The sequence below is a fragment of the Fusarium mangiferae genome, assembly GCF_900044065.1.
Source record: "Fusarium mangiferae strain MRC7560 genome assembly, contig: FMAN_scaffold010, whole genome shotgun sequence".
Taxonomy (NCBI): domain Eukaryota; kingdom Fungi; phylum Ascomycota; class Sordariomycetes; order Hypocreales; family Nectriaceae; genus Fusarium; species Fusarium mangiferae.
This window is the reverse complement of record NW_024573930.1, coordinates 2,006,010-2,025,026: the sequence shown is the minus strand read 5'-3', so window position 1 is coordinate 2,025,026 and position 19,017 is coordinate 2,006,010. Positions and strand designations below refer to the sequence as shown.

At 49.0% G+C, this 19,017-nt stretch overlaps 11 protein-coding genes across 11 annotated transcripts; 7 read left to right on the top strand and 4 right to left on the bottom strand.

The window, feature by feature from the left end:
* Nucleotides 1-176: 176 nt before the first annotated feature.
* Nucleotides 177-1,587, top strand: FMAN_02757 (uncharacterized protein; the record flags this gene model as incomplete). Its single annotated transcript, XM_041820360.1, has 2 exons — nt 177-314; nt 376-1,587. The coding sequence occupies 2 exons, from the start codon at nt 177-179 to the stop codon at nt 1,585-1,587; spliced, it is 1,350 nt and encodes a 449-aa protein (XP_041686248.1).
* Nucleotides 1,588-2,114: 527 nt separating this feature from the next.
* FMAN_02756 (putative TIM17-mitochondrial inner membrane import translocase subunit) lies at nt 2,115-2,664 on the bottom strand (the record flags this gene model as incomplete). Its single annotated transcript, XM_041820359.1, has 2 exons — nt 2,115-2,504; nt 2,596-2,664. The coding sequence occupies 2 exons, from the start codon at nt 2,662-2,664 to the stop codon at nt 2,115-2,117; spliced, it is 459 nt and encodes a 152-aa protein (XP_041686247.1).
* A 600-nt stretch (nt 2,665-3,264) lies between these two features.
* FMAN_02755 (uncharacterized protein) lies at nt 3,265-3,984 on the top strand (the record flags this gene model as incomplete). The annotated part of the gene is made up of 2 exons (XM_041820358.1): nt 3,265-3,655; nt 3,713-3,984. 2 exons carry the CDS (start codon nt 3,265-3,267, stop codon nt 3,982-3,984), a joined length of 663 nt encoding a protein of 220 aa, XP_041686246.1.
* Nucleotides 3,985-4,718: 734 nt separating this feature from the next.
* Nucleotides 4,719-6,266, top strand: FMAN_02754 (uncharacterized protein; the record flags this gene model as incomplete). Its single annotated transcript, XM_041820357.1, has 1 exon — nt 4,719-6,266. One exon carries the CDS (start codon nt 4,719-4,721, stop codon nt 6,264-6,266), a length of 1,548 nt encoding a protein of 515 aa, XP_041686245.1.
* Nucleotides 6,267-7,220: 954 nt separating this feature from the next.
* FMAN_02753 (related to phosducin homolog, likely to be involved in regulation of pheromone response) lies at nt 7,221-8,056 on the bottom strand (the record flags this gene model as incomplete). Its single annotated transcript, XM_041820355.1, has 2 exons — nt 7,221-7,938; nt 7,992-8,056. 2 exons carry the CDS (start codon nt 8,054-8,056, stop codon nt 7,221-7,223), a joined length of 783 nt encoding a protein of 260 aa, XP_041686244.1.
* Nucleotides 8,057-8,553: 497 nt separating this feature from the next.
* On the top strand, nt 8,554-9,092 carry FMAN_02752 (putative 40S ribosomal protein S27-2; the record flags this gene model as incomplete). Its single annotated transcript, XM_041820354.1, has 3 exons — nt 8,554-8,556; nt 8,797-8,859; nt 8,910-9,092. The coding sequence occupies 3 exons, from the start codon at nt 8,554-8,556 to the stop codon at nt 9,090-9,092; spliced, it is 249 nt and encodes an 82-aa protein (XP_041686243.1).
* Nucleotides 9,093-11,144: 2,052 nt separating this feature from the next.
* On the top strand, nt 11,145-11,801 carry FMAN_02751 (uncharacterized protein; the record flags this gene model as incomplete). The annotated part of the gene is made up of 1 exon (XM_041820353.1): nt 11,145-11,801. The coding sequence occupies one exon, from the start codon at nt 11,145-11,147 to the stop codon at nt 11,799-11,801; it is 657 nt and encodes a 218-aa protein (XP_041686242.1).
* A 233-nt stretch (nt 11,802-12,034) lies between these two features.
* FMAN_02750 (uncharacterized protein) lies at nt 12,035-13,591 on the bottom strand (the record flags this gene model as incomplete). The annotated part of the gene is made up of 2 exons (XM_041820352.1): nt 12,035-13,268; nt 13,356-13,591. 2 exons carry the CDS (start codon nt 13,589-13,591, stop codon nt 12,035-12,037), a joined length of 1,470 nt encoding a protein of 489 aa, XP_041686241.1.
* Nucleotides 13,592-13,781: 190 nt separating this feature from the next.
* Nucleotides 13,782-15,363, top strand: FMAN_02749 (uncharacterized protein; the record flags this gene model as incomplete). Its single annotated transcript, XM_041820351.1, has 2 exons — nt 13,782-13,914; nt 13,961-15,363. 2 exons carry the CDS (start codon nt 13,782-13,784, stop codon nt 15,361-15,363), a joined length of 1,536 nt encoding a protein of 511 aa, XP_041686240.1.
* A 556-nt stretch (nt 15,364-15,919) lies between these two features.
* On the bottom strand, nt 15,920-16,705 carry FMAN_02748 (putative pre-mRNA-splicing factor 38A; the record flags this gene model as incomplete). Its single annotated transcript, XM_041820350.1, has 1 exon — nt 15,920-16,705. The coding sequence occupies one exon, from the start codon at nt 16,703-16,705 to the stop codon at nt 15,920-15,922; it is 786 nt and encodes a 261-aa protein (XP_041686239.1).
* Nucleotides 16,706-16,965: 260 nt separating this feature from the next.
* Nucleotides 16,966-17,572, top strand: FMAN_02747 (uncharacterized protein; the record flags this gene model as incomplete). The annotated part of the gene is made up of 2 exons (XM_041820349.1): nt 16,966-17,023; nt 17,100-17,572. The coding sequence occupies 2 exons, from the start codon at nt 16,966-16,968 to the stop codon at nt 17,570-17,572; spliced, it is 531 nt and encodes a 176-aa protein (XP_041686238.1).
* Between the last annotated feature and the right edge of the window lie 1,445 nt (nt 17,573-19,017).

Below are 19,017 nucleotides of genomic sequence, written 5' to 3'. Positions count from 1 at the left end.
AATATGTCATTATCTCCTCTCATTGCCCGGATGAGCCCAGGTTGGGTTTGATCACGAGTGGGGCTCCGTATATGTCGTAATGCTCATCTTTAGCAACCAGTGAGGGGAGATTGTCCATCTCTTGATTTCACTATCTTGGTTTCTAAGTTCCAATAACTTGGTTGTGACCACCAAAGATGGAGTACCGAGTTCAAGAACAAACAACACCGAGACTGAAGCCCCGTCTGATCATTCACGGAGGCGCAGGTAATATCCAGCGCGATACGTACCCACCGGAACAGTTTCGGGCTTATCGTAAAGCTCTCATTGACATTGTAAGTTCATAAACGGTAGCATGAGAAGCCCATATTCCCAAGTATCTAATTGGTCTTTTAGGTCACCAGAGCGGACCAGTACATGAGAAGTCATGAGATAGTCTCGGAAAAGTCATCCAAGAAGCTCCCTTCAGCTTTAGATACCGCAACCTACGCAGTCCGTCTTCTGGAGAACAATCCCCTATTCAACAGCGGACACGGCGCTGTGTTCACTCGCGATGGAGTCATAGAACTAGAGGCCTCAGTCATGGTATCCCGTGGTTATAAGAAGCGAGGTGTCGGTGTCATGGGTCTACGCCATGTGAAGAATCCCATCCTCCTAGCCCGAACAATGCTTGAACATGGCGAAGACGATCTGGAGGCGAATCCCCGAGGAGCCAAGTCAGGCGATCTTGATGTCCCATCCGCACAGGGACATACACAGCTCTATGGAAAGGCCGCCGAGCAACTCGCGCAACAGTACGGACTAGAACTTGTCGACCCTAGTTACTTCTTCACCCAACGTCGTTGGGATGAGCATATCCGGGCTCTTGCGAGAGAAAAGAAAGGTCAGGGGCAAGCAACCTGGAGTGCGACTGAGTATCTACCTCAAGGAACATGCGGAGCAGTAGCCCTTGATCAAGACGGCGTGATCTGCGCCGCAACCAGTACAGGAGGTCTGACGAATAAGCTCACTGGTCGTATTGGCGACACGCCTGCAATTGGGTCAGGCTTCTGGGCAGAGGAATGGACCGAGGATGGTGATCCAACCGGGTCGTCCACGAGGGATCGCTTGAAGCATGCCATGACCCAGCCGGGCCCCTCACTGGTGCTCAGCGATGTTCTGAGAGGAACTTTGGCAGACTGCTTTCCGACTCCTGTGACGTATACTCCCCTCGAGCTCAGTGGTAAACGAGTCTCAACCACGAGATCCATCGGTGGCTCTGGAACTGGCAACGGCGATTCCTTTCTGAGGACAAATGCGTTACGGACCCTTGCAGCTATGGCGAGGTGGAAACCAGAGTCGGGTTCCAAAGCTGTAACCCATGTTGCAGGCCCAGGCGGAGAGCTGGAAAGAAGTGCGGGTGATAGATGGCGCCGGACAGGTGAGGGTGAAGGCGGCGTCATTGGCATCGAGAGTGTTGTCGTTCGTGATTCGCATGGCCAAATCATTGAGACTCGGTCTGAAGTCCTAATGGATTTCAACTGCGGAGGCATGTTTCGAGCCTGGATTGATGACGAGGGAAAGCCCCAAATGAGCATCTTCAGCAATGAGCCGTCGAGCGACCTATAGACAAGCGAAAGCAATGAGTGCCCATAGAGTGAACAGAAATGTCATTTATATTCGTTCTGTACCCAATCCGCGATAAATAAATGCAGCATAAATATCTGCAGTAGGAATTTCCCATTCCAATATCTCTTGGACCCGATGGTCCACGTGCACTCCCAAGTCTCTCTCAATCGCTTGGTATAATACACAGTCGCTCTCTTTTTCCTCATCAGACATAAGTTAGTCTGTATTCGCAAGAAGTATGGCAACTCCATCGCTAACCCAGATTCCACCTTCCCGAAACCCTTCCGATATCTTGTTCTATTATACATGGAACGCCGACCCGATGCGAATTGAAAGGATTAAAACGTCTGCCAGATTTTTGTTCGTGGTGATGGTGATATTGGTGCTTAAAATACAAGAGGCATGGCTCTTCGAAAGCCCGACCCGGAGGATTTGTTGGTCGTGGTGGTGGAGTTGAGAGTGGGGGAGTCGAAGGTTGTTCGATCGTCATTTATCGATCATAGTAGTTCGTTTCGTCAGATGCTGGCTCACAGAGTGACCTCCTGAGGTGGAGGCTGAGGAGCTTCTAACTTGGTGCTACCAGCAAGCATCTTGGAGAAACCAATACCAACACCCTCGATGACGGCAAGAAGAACAGCACAACCGATGGCACCGTTTCGGGCGGCCTTGTAGCCACCTCGGATGGCGAGAGAACCACCAGTGAAGAAACCAGCAATGATAGCGTTGTAAGGATCCTCCTTCTGGCGAACACCCTTCACAGCGCAGTCGAACGTTGAGAAGAGGCCACCCCAAACACCGAAGTTACCACCGAGAACCGGGGCGCGCATCTTGATAGCTGTGATGGCGCCAATACGTCGCTCACCATAGGGAGAGTTGCGGAAGCCCTTGATTCCGTGCCAAATGGTACCGCCAATAGCCTAGTAAGGCAAATGTTAGCTGCGTCCCGGTTTACGGTCATCGCAATTGTCGCTGTAATCGATCGTCCACAGCACGTAGGGCTAAACTTACGCCCATGCAAAAAGCACCACCAAAGTCATTAAGAATGACCCAAGGGCAGGGGTCTCGTCCGTGATCCATGGCTGATTATGTGTATTAAAGTTGTAATGGTGGGGGAGGGCGAGGGTTCGAGGACGAGGCTGATGACAGCGAGGTTTGGTATTGAAAAATGTGAGGTCGCCGTAAAAGGTTGCGGCCAACCGGGCCTTGAATCGCGCATAGGGAATTTTTCGGTGGCGGCTGTTGGATTATCCGAGTATCGATAACGGTTTAAACCGGCCTCGGCAGCTCGAAGCTTCCACTTGACTAGCCATTAATCACTCCTGTCTGAAGATGAAGCAAAGAGGGTGCAATCCAAAGCTGGACTCAGAACAAGCTCTCAGCTAAGATCATTTTGTAAGAGTTTGTCTCTTCTTTTTTGCGATTCTGGAGCTGTTTGTTGGGGGTACTCTTCGTTTCCTTACCCAGGATTTTGTCAGTATTGCCCCACTAAACCCCAGATCCCGTCCCAGCCGACAGCGGAACAGGAGCTCAACGACATGCCTATTCAGGCTCGCCGAGGATTGATGTGAAGTCGTAAACCCATGTAAATGTAGTGTACGAAGGAGCCGGCATTTATTTAAGGTAGTAGTGTCTTGTGCCTATCAATGTGAATTTTCTCTTCATCGTCAAGTGTGCATCATGCCTCTCAAAGTCTTGCCAGCTACCGAAACCGATGCCCATAGAGCTGTGGCCATTGAGACCGTTGCCTATGGCCCGAGTCCAGTAGGCGCAGTGTTGTTTCCAGGGGGGAGAACTTCTGAGTCCTCCACAAGAGTCGCGGATCTAATTGCCTCTCGCCGGAAGGATGCGGCCTGTCGATGGGCCAAAGTCATCGATACTGATATAGAGGAAGAGGAAGACCAGATGATTGCCTTTGCTATGTGGTATATCTGGGAGACTCCACCAACAGAGGAGCAACATTCTTTCCCTTCTTATCGGGGACCGAGCTGTAATGCGGAAGCATGCGAACTCTTCTTCGGAGGTATGGACAACATGAGGGTGAATTACATGAAAGGAAAGCCATATGTTTGTATGTCTCAATATTGGATTTTATTAGATATGTTCTCTGACTAGCCAAAACCCTCAGATCTGAAACTCCTGCATACGGACCCGAAGCACCACAGACGCGGAGCAGCCTCCCTATTGCTCGATTCGGGCCTTGCGGAAGCTGATCGTCTGGGCGTTCCGGCATGTTTAGAATCTTCAGTTCAAGGACGAAAGCTTTATGAGAAATTTGGCTTCGAGGAAGTTGATCGCCATACATCTGACTTTTCGAGCTGGGGCGGTCCTTCAGATGTCATAGTTCCTCTGATGATTCGTCCTGTTGGAGGTCGACCAATTAACAAAGAGAGTCAGTGAATGGCAAGTGAATAAGGCAATCGTCTTGTAAATTGAGCGCATAGCTAAAATAGACATTTGGTGCAATATAGTAGTAGTACATTTGTAGCCTTGCCCATTCATTCAACATTGCTGACCGGATTTTCGAGCAGGCATTTATATGTGTTCACTATGCCTCGGGGATTTTAATGAGAACTCCAAAGAGTTCAATCGTACTCCGTATTGGAAATTTCATTGTGGTAAGTGGCCTTGCTGTGTGGAAGTTCGTCTCCAATCCCTTTTGGTCGCAAGAAAGGAGTTATAGTAGAATACTACCGCGATGGCCCTACCAGGATCATATCTAATTCAATAGAATGGCTTTTCAATGAATGTGAGACGAAATCGATGAGAAGAAGAAAAGCAAGTGAGGACACACTTGTGAGTTTGCCGTTATCTGATCATCTTATCAATGGGTCCATCCATCGTGTTCACTGATGGAATCTTGGTGAGGACCCTGAAACCGCCGGCTCGCTAGGGGCCGAGTGGCTGGCAATGGCACGTGCGCACCCAGTAACGGAAAGGTTCATGGCAGGTTCAGTGCGTCAGTGGGGGCAATTGAACCCTGTATTCCATTAGGTCTCCATCGTCACTCTGCATCCAATGTCAAGTCGAGTCGCGTTGGACAAGCCAGGTCTCAGTTCTTGCACCACTTCAAATCTTTTTTCATGTGTTTTCGAGTAACATCAGTTTGAAGAAATCATCTTTATTTATCGCTAATGTCGTCGGAAGAATTATCTCTACCTGTTCTCCCCGCTGTGTCGTGGGATGAGCAATCGCAAACCTTTAGCAACAATCCTCGGAAACGCGTCCGCAACGCCGCTTCAAAGCACGCGCCATCCTCAACTTTCAACAATTCAAGTGATCCCGCCATATTCTCCAGTGACGATGACCCAGCATTGGACAATTATGTAGAGGGGAGACGAAAGAAGAGGTACATTGGTTCATGGTTCCAGCAACATCCCACCTCTTCCGACTCAACCTTCAGTGAGCTTCACGTCCCCAAGCAGAGGCGTCAGTGGACGCGACAGGCAGACAGTGGTGTCTTCCTCGGCAGTGATGGTAATGAGAGCGATGTACTAGAAACAGTACCCGAAGTTCCAAAACCCAGACTTCCGCAACTTGATCGCGTCGTGCGCCGCGTCTCAAGAGCTGAACAAGTTGCGCGTGACAGAGTCCGTGCCTGCCTTGACGCGGGCGAGGAGACAATTGACTTTTGGTCATTGGGACTGGAAGATGTCTCAAATGATACAATTAGTCCTTTGTCGCAGTTTACCTGCATCCCTGTCGTGACCAAGGATGTTGCCTTCGAGCAGAAGGATCCCGAGCTTAAGATCTATATGGCCCAGAACCGGTTGACTCGTGTTCCTGGTGCCATCTTCGATCTAACGCATCTCACAATCCTGAGCCTCCGCCATAACAAGCTCACCGAACTCCCCCCCGCTGTTGCGAAACTCCACCATCTGAAGGAACTCAACGTATCACATAATCGTTTACGGCATTTGCCCATGGAGTTGCTGGAGCTTTTCGCACCAGATAGCAAACTTGACAAACTTGTTGTACATCCTAATCCATTCTGGCAACCAAATGAGAGCTTAGAATCGACGGATTCTCAGCTGAGCAGCACACTCTTCTTCCAGGCCGAGGCGGGAGCCTCGCCGACGCCACGTTTAGTGAGTCGTGCACTAGGTCGAAGTCCTCTACAGCTCTCAGACAGTACGGGAAGAATTCTTTCAGACTTCAAGTTCCCAACAGACCATACAAAACTCATTCTGCCCATTGATGAAGGAGAGCCTGAGTTTTGCCCATCGTCCTCAGTTTCATCCATGACAGAGTCACAACGCCTCGAAGGTGCAAGCCGTGTGCCTAGTCTTCTCGAGACAGCTCTTCGAGCTTGCTACTCCAGCACTCAGCTTTCAGAGATGCCGTACTACATCCCTGAAGGGCTCAACCATCTCAGGAAACTCCTGGAGCGAGCACAAAGGCAGAAGGAGGCTGGCGGATTGTCGTGCTCACGCTGTCGGAAATTAATGATCATTCCCACCACCAAGTGGGTTGAATGGCGAGAAGTTCGGGCTTGTAACAGGGCTAGCCACGATAGCCCAGCCCTTGTACGGATGACACCGTTGAGTATGGCAGAAGGCGAGAGGACGATACCATTCGTTAATCGGGGATGCTCATGGCGATGCCGCCCGGGAGACATTGATAAGAGCAGCTGGGGGCTGCTGAGTGGAAATCTTGTCACAGTCACAAATGAGGAAAGCTAGCAAGCATATTTGGATAAATGGCGTTCGAAGGAGTAACAGATTGAAGGGGGCTTTAATGATACCTTGCACTGTCTTTTCGCAAACTTACAGACCTGCCTTGCACGCGTGCTAACTTCGCTGATGCTTACATACAGGAGAATCGCTAGGGCTGGGTTGTGTCACTACTCGTGGACTTGGTCACTTACACCCTTGGTCAGATCACAGCCTGTCCCCTGTCTCTTTCAAGTACATGCATGCGACGCCGCCTAGTAATCCCGGCAACCCGGATCAGCAAGACAAGCAAGCTTTGATCTTTGTTGTCTCTTGGCCTGCAAGGGTCATCTTGTGCATCTTGGGAATGTGGCTCAGTGTTACAACAGATTCTTGATATGATAAGCATATGCCGTAAGACCCTACTGATACAACGAGTATTCAAACCTCGCTTGGAAACATCCCAATTACAAGTACAGCAGTTTCTGGAGTTTGTATTTTACAGGAAGATCTTACACTAGCAGCCTCAGCGATCATACCATCGCACTGCCCACAGCACGCGGTGATAGAATGCTTAGGAATCATGTGTATTTTGTTATGCGCGTGCACTATGCGCATATATGGCCACGGGGCCTCTTGGTTCCCAATTGTTGATCAACGCCCCGTCTTGAACTTGTCATATAGCAAGGAAGGATAATGTACGAAACTGTCCCTCACGGGAATATGCAGTTCCCTTTCCCGTCTTGAGCCTGGTTGAGCAAGTGGTGTTTTGAGACTCTGAAAATATTGTAGAGTGCAAACCCGATCTTTCTCGAAGAGTTGTCATTAGAGGGCCAGCCGCATAGGTCTTCTGTCACATCTGACAAGAACTAGAGCAACATCCGTTACGGAGTTGCGTTGGGACATGGAGATTTGCAAAATGTCTGACGCTGGCCAATCTCATGGTCCCTTAGACCAAAGCCACGAATTTCTTTCGTAGCGCGTTTAATCCCAGTCATCATCCTCACTGTCAACGTTCCGTGACCTTCCAGCCGTTCCCGTTTTGATAGATTTGCCAGCCAATCTCTCCTCCTCAGCATCCTCGGCAGCTTGCCTCCTCTTGACAATACGCATGTCAGAATCAGGTACAGCACTAACTTCGACCAAGAGGTTGTCAATCTGTTGCATGGTTGTTCGGACGCCTCCAATTGTAGCCAATGTTACAATCTGCTTCACAATATCCCCCTTGTTATATACCAGGATTGTTGGGCAGTTTCGATCGGGATAGTTCTCAATGGCTTGACTCGCTCGGATTTCACAGAACTTGATCTCGCCATACTCCCTCGCAGCTTGTCTCCACAGCTCAGTCAAGACCCGCGACTCAACATTGTTGCCCATTGAAGAGGTCATGTTGACAAAAACTGGTCCATTTTGTGATGCGTCGGTGACTTCGCGCTGATACTCGGGTTTCGATAGAGGATATACGCTTCCATGCAGAGCCTTCTTTTGTAGGCTGTTCAACTCGGCCATGCGCTTTTGGCGATATTGCTCCAAGAAAGCTTCATCTTCGTCGTCTTCAAGTTCGTCCAATTCGTCGAGGTCTTTGCCTTCCAAGCGATTCTCATGTGCCAATCTTCGACCTTCAAGGATGGCCTCCTCAATCATAGGAGTCGGGCTGGGTGGCTTCTCAGGAATAACTCCATGTTTTCGAAGAATATCATTCCTATGGCGGGGTTTGAGCTAGCTCATGAGTATGGAGGGGTAGCAGAGAATTACCATTCTGTGTCTGCATTTGGGTCGTCAATAGGAACATTGATGCGTTGTTCTAATGGATTAGACATTTTGAGAGACTGAAGAAATAGAAGCAATTCTCCAAAGTCTCCTCAGTACAATTTGTATTGTCTAAAAGTGGCAGCCTACGACCGACTGACGCAACTCAACTTCAGGCTCCTCCTAATCACCGACTGGCTTACGTACAGATACAGGCAGCTAGCAAAGCTCTCGATGCATAACTCGCATAAGCCCCTCCAAGCATATCTCACCTGCACAAGCTCCGTCCGGCTCTATGTTACACCGGGCTACCCTACAAGGCCACAATTTTACCGCCCGTTTTTTTTTCATCACGTGTGAGGAAGTTACAACCCTATTGCGCTTACCCGATTAGGCAGCGGAATCCGCCCAGAGGCAAGAAGCAGTCGTCCCCCTCAGAGCCACCGAACTTTTCCTCGCTTACCTCCTTCCCACCCACCTTGCGAGCCTCAAATCTGATCCCGGATTTCGTCAAGCTTTCCCATTCTCGCAAGAAACCGACAAGACTTTTTCGAGAAAATCAGACAAGATGGTAAGCGACTGCCTTTTTCTGACGCATTTTACGATGGACCTACGATGGGAGATGGATGGACGACAGCCACGTGTGTGAAGGACGTGGGAAGCATCGACCTCGAAAAGATCTCTTGCTGCCCGTGGCAAAAGTATCAATTTGATCGACCACGACGTCGATGGCACAATGGATTATGGATTGGACACGCAAAGGACGCACGCAAGATGATGGGACAAGCTGGCTGACTCTCCGCCTTTTCAGGTTCTCGCCGTTGATCTTCTGAACCCTTCCCCGGCCGCCGAGGCCAAGAAGCACAAGCTCAAGGTACGATGCATCGACAAATTCAAATAACGACAAAACTCTGACAATAATAGACCCTCGTGCCCGCCCCTCGATCCTTCTTCATGGACGTCAAGTGCCCCGGATGTTTCACCATCACCACCGTCTTCTCCCACGCCCAGACCGTCGTCATCTGCCAGGGATGCACCACTGTCCTCTGCCAGCCTACCGGTGGTAAGGCTAGATTGACCGAGGGCTGCTCTTTCCGACGGAAGTAGACTGCTTCGCGGCGGTTTTATCTCCTTGGGTACTCATGACTCTTACGGTTCAACTCATGGTGGTCATCTCGGATCTGCAAAAACACAACCTCGACATGGACGGATAGAACAAACCGACGTTGCGAACATCTATCAAAAACCTCTTTGCAGATAGAAGATGGGGCACCCAGAATAGGGGCGTTTGGGGTCTCCGGATATCTTGCATGGCACATCATTCTTCTTTTTGTTTTTCCGTTGCGCGCCTTGTACTAAAGAGTCTTCTCGAGGCAGGAAGGAAAAAAAAGCACTGCATGGGTGGAAAGCTGGAGAAAGCCTTCACGAGTGTCCGGACTGGCCTGGCTAGGCTAGCTGGACACGAGGACGTGGAACCGCTGGTTGATGATCGCTTCATACCCGGGTGCAGTGGGTAGCGGAGGATGGTCACTGTGCTTTTGCGAAATTCACAATGGTTTCCACATCACCTTCTTGTTGACGTGAATGTTTCTAGTCGATGCGATTGAGTTGTGATGCTATCGTGCCTGTCGTAGAGCACACTACTATTGATGAAGTGCTATGATGCTATGACTTTTCTATCTCTTATTAATCTTTGCCGACCATACTCCTCACCAGAGCTATCGCTGCTGAGTTGAATCTACTTGATGATGATTGGTGGTATACAGCGTCATCGACAGTAGCCTAGACCCCTCCTCACAGTTTCCTTGGTGGTCGACTCACCCACCGGATGACTCGACGCGGAGAGGCTCATCCGCTCTGCCGCTCATGAAAGCCTAAGGCAACTCAACTAAGCAATTTAATGTTAACTAATTTTCATGAGAACCTGGGGAACCAATTACCCCGCGAAATGATGTTTGAAGGTATTTCGCCTTAAGCTCAATGCAATGTAGTTCTAGTCATAGTTGATGATCATTGGATGGAATGAGACTCGTGAAGATCTGAACCTCAGAACATCCACTATCAAACAGATTTTGGTTTCCTCATAGTTTCAGCTTCATTTCATGATAAAACCCGAACTTAGCCCGTGAAAGTCTTTAGCGTGAAAAGATACTAGTACATTGACACAGTGGATGATCTTGTATTACTCATGTGACAACCTCGTGTGATGATATACCCGAGTTGGTAAGTCTTTCATCTGGCCTTAGGCTTACCATGGAGGGCAAATTCGAAGTGGAGCTTCAACTACAAGTACCTATGTTAAAGCAATTCAAGTTCGGCGTTGTCGATCCTGAAATTGCTAGAACTTGCTAGCTTGCCTTCAGGTGTTGGTTTGCCACCGCCTTGCCTCTATCTGTACCCTTGCTGATCTTTGCGGTGAAAAGTGCAAGATCAAGCCATTCTACCATTCTGATAGAATTACTTCTTAGATATCTAGTCTTTCATATTGACCTAGTATGCCTACATAAATAAAACTAAAACTTAATCCGTACATGAATACTGAATTGTGTACGCCTACATAGCATTTAACGGTGTTTCGGTCTCTTTTTCTGAATACACAGTGAGGCTGATCACATAAAAGTGCACTGTCAGATGACTCAGCGGGCCAATAGCCAAATCTTCAATTCTCAATTTTACGCGAAAGCGGCACGACAAGATCGCGTCAAAACGCGGGAGTCCGGGTCCCACAGTGAGAAATTGCTGTTAGATGATTGGACTGTCAAGACCGCTTTGGGGATCGCCGTCGTCTTGGGGCAAGACAGGGGCGCTTCACTTTCTTTGACCCTGTTCCTTTCCTCACCCCAGCAACAAGCCAATATCTTCGACTTGTTTCACGCAGAAGCCCCCTCTTCGCTCTGTTCTCCTTTTGAACCCTTGTTTTCTCCCCTCGATTGCGACGTCATTTGCGTTCTTACAAGACCTTGCCTCTCTTCAATTCTGTCCATTGACAAACTCCCCACTCTACCACTCTTGAACTCTGTTTCTGTACTTGACTTTCTTGTCTTTCGCTGCTTACTGCGATCTTAACCACAACGTCATTCCGTCAGCGTAACAGACGATTATTTTTGGATCAATCATCAACACTACAACTTCAATCCAACTTGCTCTAAATCTGTCATCATGTCTACTCCTCGTATCAAGCGTCAATTCGCCGGCGCCTCTGCCGACCCATCTCAACGCCAAATTACTTCCTTCTTCAATGCCCGATCATCCGATGAATCTGCGATTGCTGAGGCCGACAAGCCCATGCAACCTACTCTTCCTTCAAACGTCCAGGCCAACCTTCTCAGTGTCGGTATGCGAGTTCGCAAGTCCGTTCCCGAAGGCTACAAGACAAAGGGCACCAGTGCTTTCAAGCTCTGGACAGATAATGCACCTGTCCATGTTTCTCCAGCCACTGCAAAGGCAGCCGGCAAAGGTGTTTCCCGAGAGCTTCTCCCCTTCTGTGGAATCAACAAGGTCGGCGGTCTTGACACCCAGCCAGAATTCGAGGATGATGTACCAGACCTCGACGCTCTCCCCGAACTCACCATGTCGCAAGAGAGTGCGGAGGGCGAGTCCCACGACGGTTCTCGAAAGCGAATTTTCGACGAGGATGACGATGAGCTTGACTCGAGCTTTGACATGGGCAACCATGGAAACCCTCGAGTTATGGCTATCCCAGTTTCACGAAAGGGTGCCGGTTTAAGGAGCTTTGGCCAGGATAACCGCAACTCAGGATCTGACTTTGACGAGGCTGATTTCCTCGTCAATCCCGAAATGGATATGGCCAACTAAGTCACAGTGTTGTTCATTGGCTCAAGCAGAGCTTTGTATGTTTTATGTTCACTAGAAGCTATGTCACGGCGTCACAAGCTTTGGGTCGGGCGTTCAGGATTATGATTTATTAATGCTTCAGAGCGGTTGTATGTTATTGGAAGGCAAAAGTGCATCGGGACTCGCTGTATGCTATATGCAAATAAGACAAACCGGTCGTTACAAGACCTACAATTATATCCTCGTCCAACAACTTACATACCAACGAATGGCTCTCGGAATTCTAGCAGATCTCGTTGTCCGTAAAACTCACCGGCTATCGTCAAGATCATGTTGAGAGTTGCACGTAAATTTGCTCGCAGTCGCTGTTTGGCGCTCTCCTTTTCAAGATCCTCCTCATCTTCTGAGGTCATTCCATTACTGATCCGAGCGAGTAGTCGTTCTCTTGCTGCCTCGAGGTTCTCCTGGGGCTCCTGGGCAGCAACTTCACCTTCTTCGGCTTCTGAGTCGGTCGCGATCTCCATAGCCATATCTTCGTCTTCGCCTTCGTCTTCTATCTCACCTTCTTCAGCAGCAGGCCTTGGGGGAGATTTTGCTGTGGGTTCCGTGCCTTTGGATGTCTTCTCAGCCTCGTTTCTGGACCCAGCTAGTTTTGGCTCGTCCTCATCCTGCCCAGAGCTGAGAGCACCTTCAACCTCTATATCCTCTGGGTCTGCTAGAACTTCTTCATCACTACTGCTCCCATCAACTGCTTCATGGGCACCTAGTCCACCCTCTGCTAGCTCCTCCCTTAGAGCCGCCATCTCTGCTAGGCTCCGACCTAAGAGGACTGCTCTGCGGCCAAGGTCACGAATCCAGCCAATTTCGGCGTAGTTAAGCTCGCCCTTGTCCGGCATTCTAGCAAGCAGTGCCCAGATCCAACGGCTTGTGCGTTCTGGAAGTGTGTACCCTTGACGAAGGAATTTACCGCCAAGAAGAATGCGCAGAATGCGTAGTGTAGTGTCTTTAGACATCAGGGCGACTTGAAGTGGGTGGGGATCGGTTTCGCGAAGGAGTCGTGACCATGTGGCTATCGCCGCGGATTGATTCTCCGCAGGTGCATCAGTTTTTAGTCGGGCTTTGACGACACGTGAGACGGCATTGGAGGGAAGATCGGCGTGAAGAATCGACCGTAAGCGGAGGTATTGGTCCATAACCGATGCAAAGTAAGCTTCATTCAGAGCGGCTTCTTCGTAGCTTTCATCTTCGTAGCCATCCGGGTATTCGTCGCCTTCGTAACCGTCGTCTTCAGCCGCGTTGTCGGGCATTGCCATATATGCGCCGTCTTCATACCAGCCCCGAGAATCACCGACACCATCATTGTATACACTCCTGTCGATAGGTTGCTCGTCTTGTTCTTGATCATCGCTTCGAAGCTCGGGGGGTAACTGGGGTCCTATTTGAACTTTTGGCGCGACGAGGAGATGGGGGATCCTGTTCGCTTCTTGTCTATAATACTCACCATATCAGCATCCGTGCTCTACAGTTTTGCGATCTTCAGCAAAGTCGACAAACACGCTTCAGAGGATAACATACCTGACAGAGTTTAAATATGCCATCGCTTCTGAATCATCTTCGAAATCGTCCTCTTCTCCCTCCGGGATCGTGGTTGTATTGCCGTTTCCTGCGAAGACATACTTCTGGCCCCAGGTTGGGTCGATGCCAGAGTTTTGGTGTTGTCGCGTTTTGCCGCCTTGTTTCTTTGGTCGCTTTGGTTGGGGGGCTAATACTTCGCCGTCATCGGTGTCCTCGAGATCTCGTTTGGCTGCCATTTTAATATGGTGATGATGCTTGTTCGAGCTTGGAGAAATTACCTAGGAGGATGGGATCGGACCCTTGAAAGATGAGTTGCATGTGTCTTATCGATAAGGCAGAAAGCTGCAGCACATCCCGCTTTTTTGAGCATGACCCTCAACTGACACATTAAGTATAACAATTTCTCATGTTGATAATAAGTCCACCATGAGCGCGTCTCGTGTGCTGCAATTAGCCCATAAATCATCTCCATTTCACATCAAGTCTTGTCCGAGAGTTTGTGTACGACCTGCAATACAATGGCGTTCTCATAGTAACTACAACCACTTTGTTGGTCCCAGTGAGCAACTCTCATCTGCTTAAACGAACTCAACTAACAAATACAGCCAAGCTTGCCTCCACAGACCCGAATGCTGATTTCCTTCCTTTTATGTGTAAGGAAGTGAAGCCTTTTACTCTGGCTATCAAGGATAATATTGCAACCTCTGACTTCCCAACACAATGCGCGTCAGCCATTCTCTCTTCTCACTCCTCACCCTTCGAAGCTACTGTGGTTCGTCAACTGCGCAAACGCGGAGCAACAGTGGTTGGAAAGACCAACATGGATGAATTCGGTATAGGATCCCATTCGACAAACTCAGTGAATGGCGCAGTGAGGAACCCCCTGGCCAAGGATGACGAAGTGTCAGCCGGCGGAAGCTCAGGTGGAAGCGCCGTTGCAGTACGACTAGGCGATGCCGATATCGCCCTAGGAACAGATACAGGTGGCTCAATTCGACTGCCTGCGGCATATACTGGAACAGTTGGTTACAAGCCTAGTTATGGCATGATTTCTCGGTTTGGCGTGGTTCCGTACGCAAACTCACTGGATACAGTCGGCTTCTTGTCTAAGGATGTCAAGCCGATACATCACCTCATCTTCGAGACTGGCATGCACAACGAACATGACTCTTCGGATCCAACATCACTACCCGCCGCATCCCGAAACCGATGTGCTTCAACAATACCATCCACCTTTCCTGAGCTATCGAGACTAAATATCGGCATTCCTCTTGAATACAATATTGACGAGCTTGACCCTTTTATCCGCGCCGCTTGGGTTTCTGCTGCCTCTGCACTAGAGGCTCAGGGCGCAACTCTAGTTCCCATCTCTCTACCTTCCACAAAAGAAGCCTTGTGTGCTTATTATGTCCTCGCTCCCGCGGAAGCATCCTCGAATCTCGCCAAGTATGACGGTGTTCGCTACGGAAAGCGTGGTGAAGGTAGCGATGCAATGGGTGAGACTCTCTACTCTGATACCCGTGGTGAGGGCTTCGGTGAAGAGGTCAAGCGACGAATTCTCCTCGGCACATACAGCCTCAGTTCTGAGGCAATAGACAATTACTTCATACAAGCCCAAAAGGTTCGGCGGATGGTGCAGAAGGATTTTGATCGCGTATTCCGACTTGACAACCCCCTTTATGAGCCTGCGCAGTTTGACTTGAGTGACATGGCTGAGGTCACCGGAATGGAGGACAAAACCGGCCCTGTTCAAGTGGACTTCATCCTCTCTCCTACAGCGCCAACATTTCCTCCAAGACTGGAAGATCTCAAGCAGCAGAGCAGTGTAGACGTTTACATGAACGACGTATTTACGGTTCCGGCAAGTTTGGCAGGTTTACCAGCTGTGAGTGTCCCAGCTAAGGTGGAGGGAAGTCAGTTTCCAGCAGGGTTGCAGGTCATCGGACAATACTGGGACGACCAGAGGGTGCTTCAACTGGCAGAAAGGTTAAAATCACTGGTGGCATGACTGTAGATATATTACAAGCGATGACTTTTATGATATTCTTGTACAATAGAACAATTAGACGACAGCAGTATCTTGAGCATGTCTGAGTGGTTCGCGTGTCCTCCATCAAATTTTCTGTTGCGCATCGGATGGGGATCATGGATGCGTATCCGGCTAGTTGTATGGTTGCCGCGGTCCAGGTTGAGTGACCCAAGTGCCCTGTATAACAAGTAGGCGAAGGGTCTGATAAGCATGCAAAGCCTTAGCTCTGGCATTCTCGACTTTGAGTGTCGCCCTATCAGCTTAATATGATACGATCTCTTTCGTCTTGTGTCGTTGATGTAGACATCCAACACCTGTAGATGCTGTCGTAGATGAGGCAATGCCCATGTGTCGAGCTACGCATGGCGTATTGATGAACCAGACAGAAGCTTTGTCGTTCGCTCGCCGCAGTGGTACTTCCCATAATCTCTTGAAGCGACGGGAGAGTGGAACCACGCGGTCTGGCGTTCAGTGATGAATTATGGTGTTTTGCGGGTCAACTCTTTTGGGTACTGTGCAGAGACAGTCCATCTGATCAAGGTGAGCGACTTCGGCTGTTACTTTGACTTCGGCTTCGACTGCGGCTTCGACTCTGACTTCTCCTCTCATCGCGATCGACTTCCATATCGCCTCTATCGGAAATCTCTCCAGATTCTTCTCTTGTCCCATTATCTTTCTCTGCTTCGTCCTCTTCCTCGAGAAGATCCTCAAGGTCACCCAGGGGACTGACCCTTGGCTCGAGAATTTCCAGATCTTCCAAAACCTCTCGCTTTGGCATCTTCCAAAGACTTGTACCGCATACTCGCTCCTTTGTCAACAGTTCGTCCACAAATTCGTCCATGAATGTCAACACCACGCCCGCCCTTCCTCTCCGTCGAAGTTTGCGCCTATCCTCGAGGAACGGCTCCAGCATCTCGTACACATTCTTCGCTTGTCTTGTGAGTCGAAAGTAGAAGCACGCAAGCGCTCGCAGGTATTTGAAAGCTTCTCCGCCATATTTCAGGTATTCCATGAGCACTGCATCGCTGGGCGAAAGTTCAAGTAGCTTGAAAGCAAGACACAAGAATGGACTGGGCTTTTGTGTGACGCCGTACGTTCCACCAATGAAATTGACATGCTCGACGACGCGATCTACAATATCCGCTTCGTTGAGCGCAAAGCATTGCTCTTTGTAAAAGTATGAGTCGACGATGCGGTCCTTGACGGCTTTTTCCATAATAGTCGCGGGATTGAGGCCATTTGGCGCGACCGATACGTTGGAGCCACGCTCATCGAGGAAACGACGCGCATCGGCGTGAACTGTATCTTTGTTTCTGCTCATTGTGTGATCGTGGGCTAGAAAGTTGTCGACTGTCGAGGTTGGATATGGTGGGACTGTATGGAAGCTTGGTGGTGGAAATCAGTGAAGCTTGGATCCGATAAGCTGATAAGGATGTTGCTGTGTTAACGATGTCAACACCGCACTTATACAGCGGTCAAGGATGACGACAACCAACTCACAACTACCTAAGAGGTACGCAAAATTGTGACAGCTCAGCATTTTACAGTCCTGAATTACTGCAATTTAGCATTTCCGTCAAAATGGCCAGATTGCTTCTCTCATCCGGCCAAGTGCAGGTCATCGCATCGGGCTTCGTTGGTAAGACATATTCTCAACCTCTCCACCGCTATCCGCATTCCTGGTCATGTCATGCTAATAAAACACTCTGCTACAGTGGTTATTTGTACATTTGCGCTCTTTATTAGTGGCTATATAATCCAGCAAAGAACACTCACTCAACTCCGCTCAGCGATCAAACCACGACAAGAAACACGCCCGTCGCCAAAAGTCTACCTCCCTGAGAAGTTTCAAGTACGGACGAAGGAGCTGGAGGATGGCCGGGTTATCGACATAGACACAGAAGCAGATATTGAAGTGCGAAGGCAGCGGCTCTTAGTTGAGATCAAGGAGACGAAACCCAATGTCGATGTTGAGGGCAATGCCGCACTGGAGAGAAACATTGAGATTATAAAACAGTTACAAGCCAAAGTGGTGGACAAGATGTCAACGCCAGAAGGACACGTCGAGGCACCAGTCAAGAACCACAAGCCTGTGAGCAAGGCAAAGAGGAGGAAGATGATCAAGCAAGAGCTTCAGAAGTCAGCCCAGGCTGAGGATGGGCTTTACTATCAACGCAGGATGTGGTGAATTTTTTGCTACAATGCACTGTTTGATTTGAATGTGTATATGGTAATGAGAATGGGATATGGAAATGTATAGGTTTTTAAGCATAGAATGGACAGTTTGGCTCGTATGATGGATAATAGCTAGTTATGAATTGGATATAGGTTGATTACCCTCGACGGCCGATAATTCAAGCTCCTATATCAAAATGGCAGTTTTCGAAGACGGACTGGGAGGGGTCTCAACGATATTTGGAGTGTGAGGTCTGCACTCAAGTTCCTACTGCAATCATACAATCATCGCATGTGGCAGCTGGAACAGTGAACGTTAAATATCTCGATAGATGAGAAGTGGACAACGGCAGGAGATAATGCTGCTCACGAAGGTCATCGCATCCTCATGACTTCTAGTCTCAAGACAAATGTTGAATTCGAACAAATCACTATTCTGTATTGTATTTTATCCCTTTGATGCCCTTCCTGGAGCCGCGATGTATAATAGGAGATCGTTATGGGACAGTATCACATTATACACAAAATGTCAACAGTGAATTCACAAGCTTTACCAACAATGAAGAAATTAATGTGGGAAATGAATCTCCACCGCAGTGAGCTCTCTCAGTTGGAGTTACTTCGGTATGCATCATAAAGAAGGCATGACAACAGAGTGTCTTGCAGGCAGTTCTACCGAACTTTTGAACCTCGCTCATATTTGATCAGAGAGCTCTGCCATAACATCGAAATACCTCCGATGGACAACACGATACTTAACAGACACATTGAAGCTAAAGCCGACTCCAGAACCTTCAGTGCGATGTCGTAAAAGTATTCCATTATTGGATGTAACGCTGTCGTGGTGGGAAATGGTGGTCGAGAACGAAGGCCAAAGCGTTACTTCGGCTCTGTTCTGTAGTACAGCGCATCCAAATTCCGTTCTTGTCCATAAATCCACATCCGTGTCAACAGAAAAGATACTTGATACTACATTTGCTGAGTATATCGGTCACAGGGCCAGGAATTCTCCGTTATCATGACACCCTGGGTCTGATGCGAAAGGGCGGGAAGCCAATAGAAACGCAATGTACCGATAAAGATGCGAGCAGGGATTGCTTAGATTCAGCTGTAGAAACAGCCGGAAAGGAACGAAGTAAGTGATGGAAACCAAGAGACCAACCTCACTCACCCTCACTCTCCCCTGAACTTAGAGTCTTGAGTAGTGTGATATCCTAGTGGACATCGAAACAACCTCGGTCAACTAATGATGGTGATGGTGTGAAAATCGTTGAATCGTGCGATAACTCGACCGAACAGATCGTGATGGCCTTGCTTATAATGTGAAAGCGATATTGTATCTCGTCTTACGTGATAGGCGAGGCAAGGGAGGGTATGAATTCGCCGGTAGCTTAGCTAGCCGGTAGATCTAGAACTAGCACTTCTGAAGTGGTTGGCCAGGAGTCATCTCGCAACATC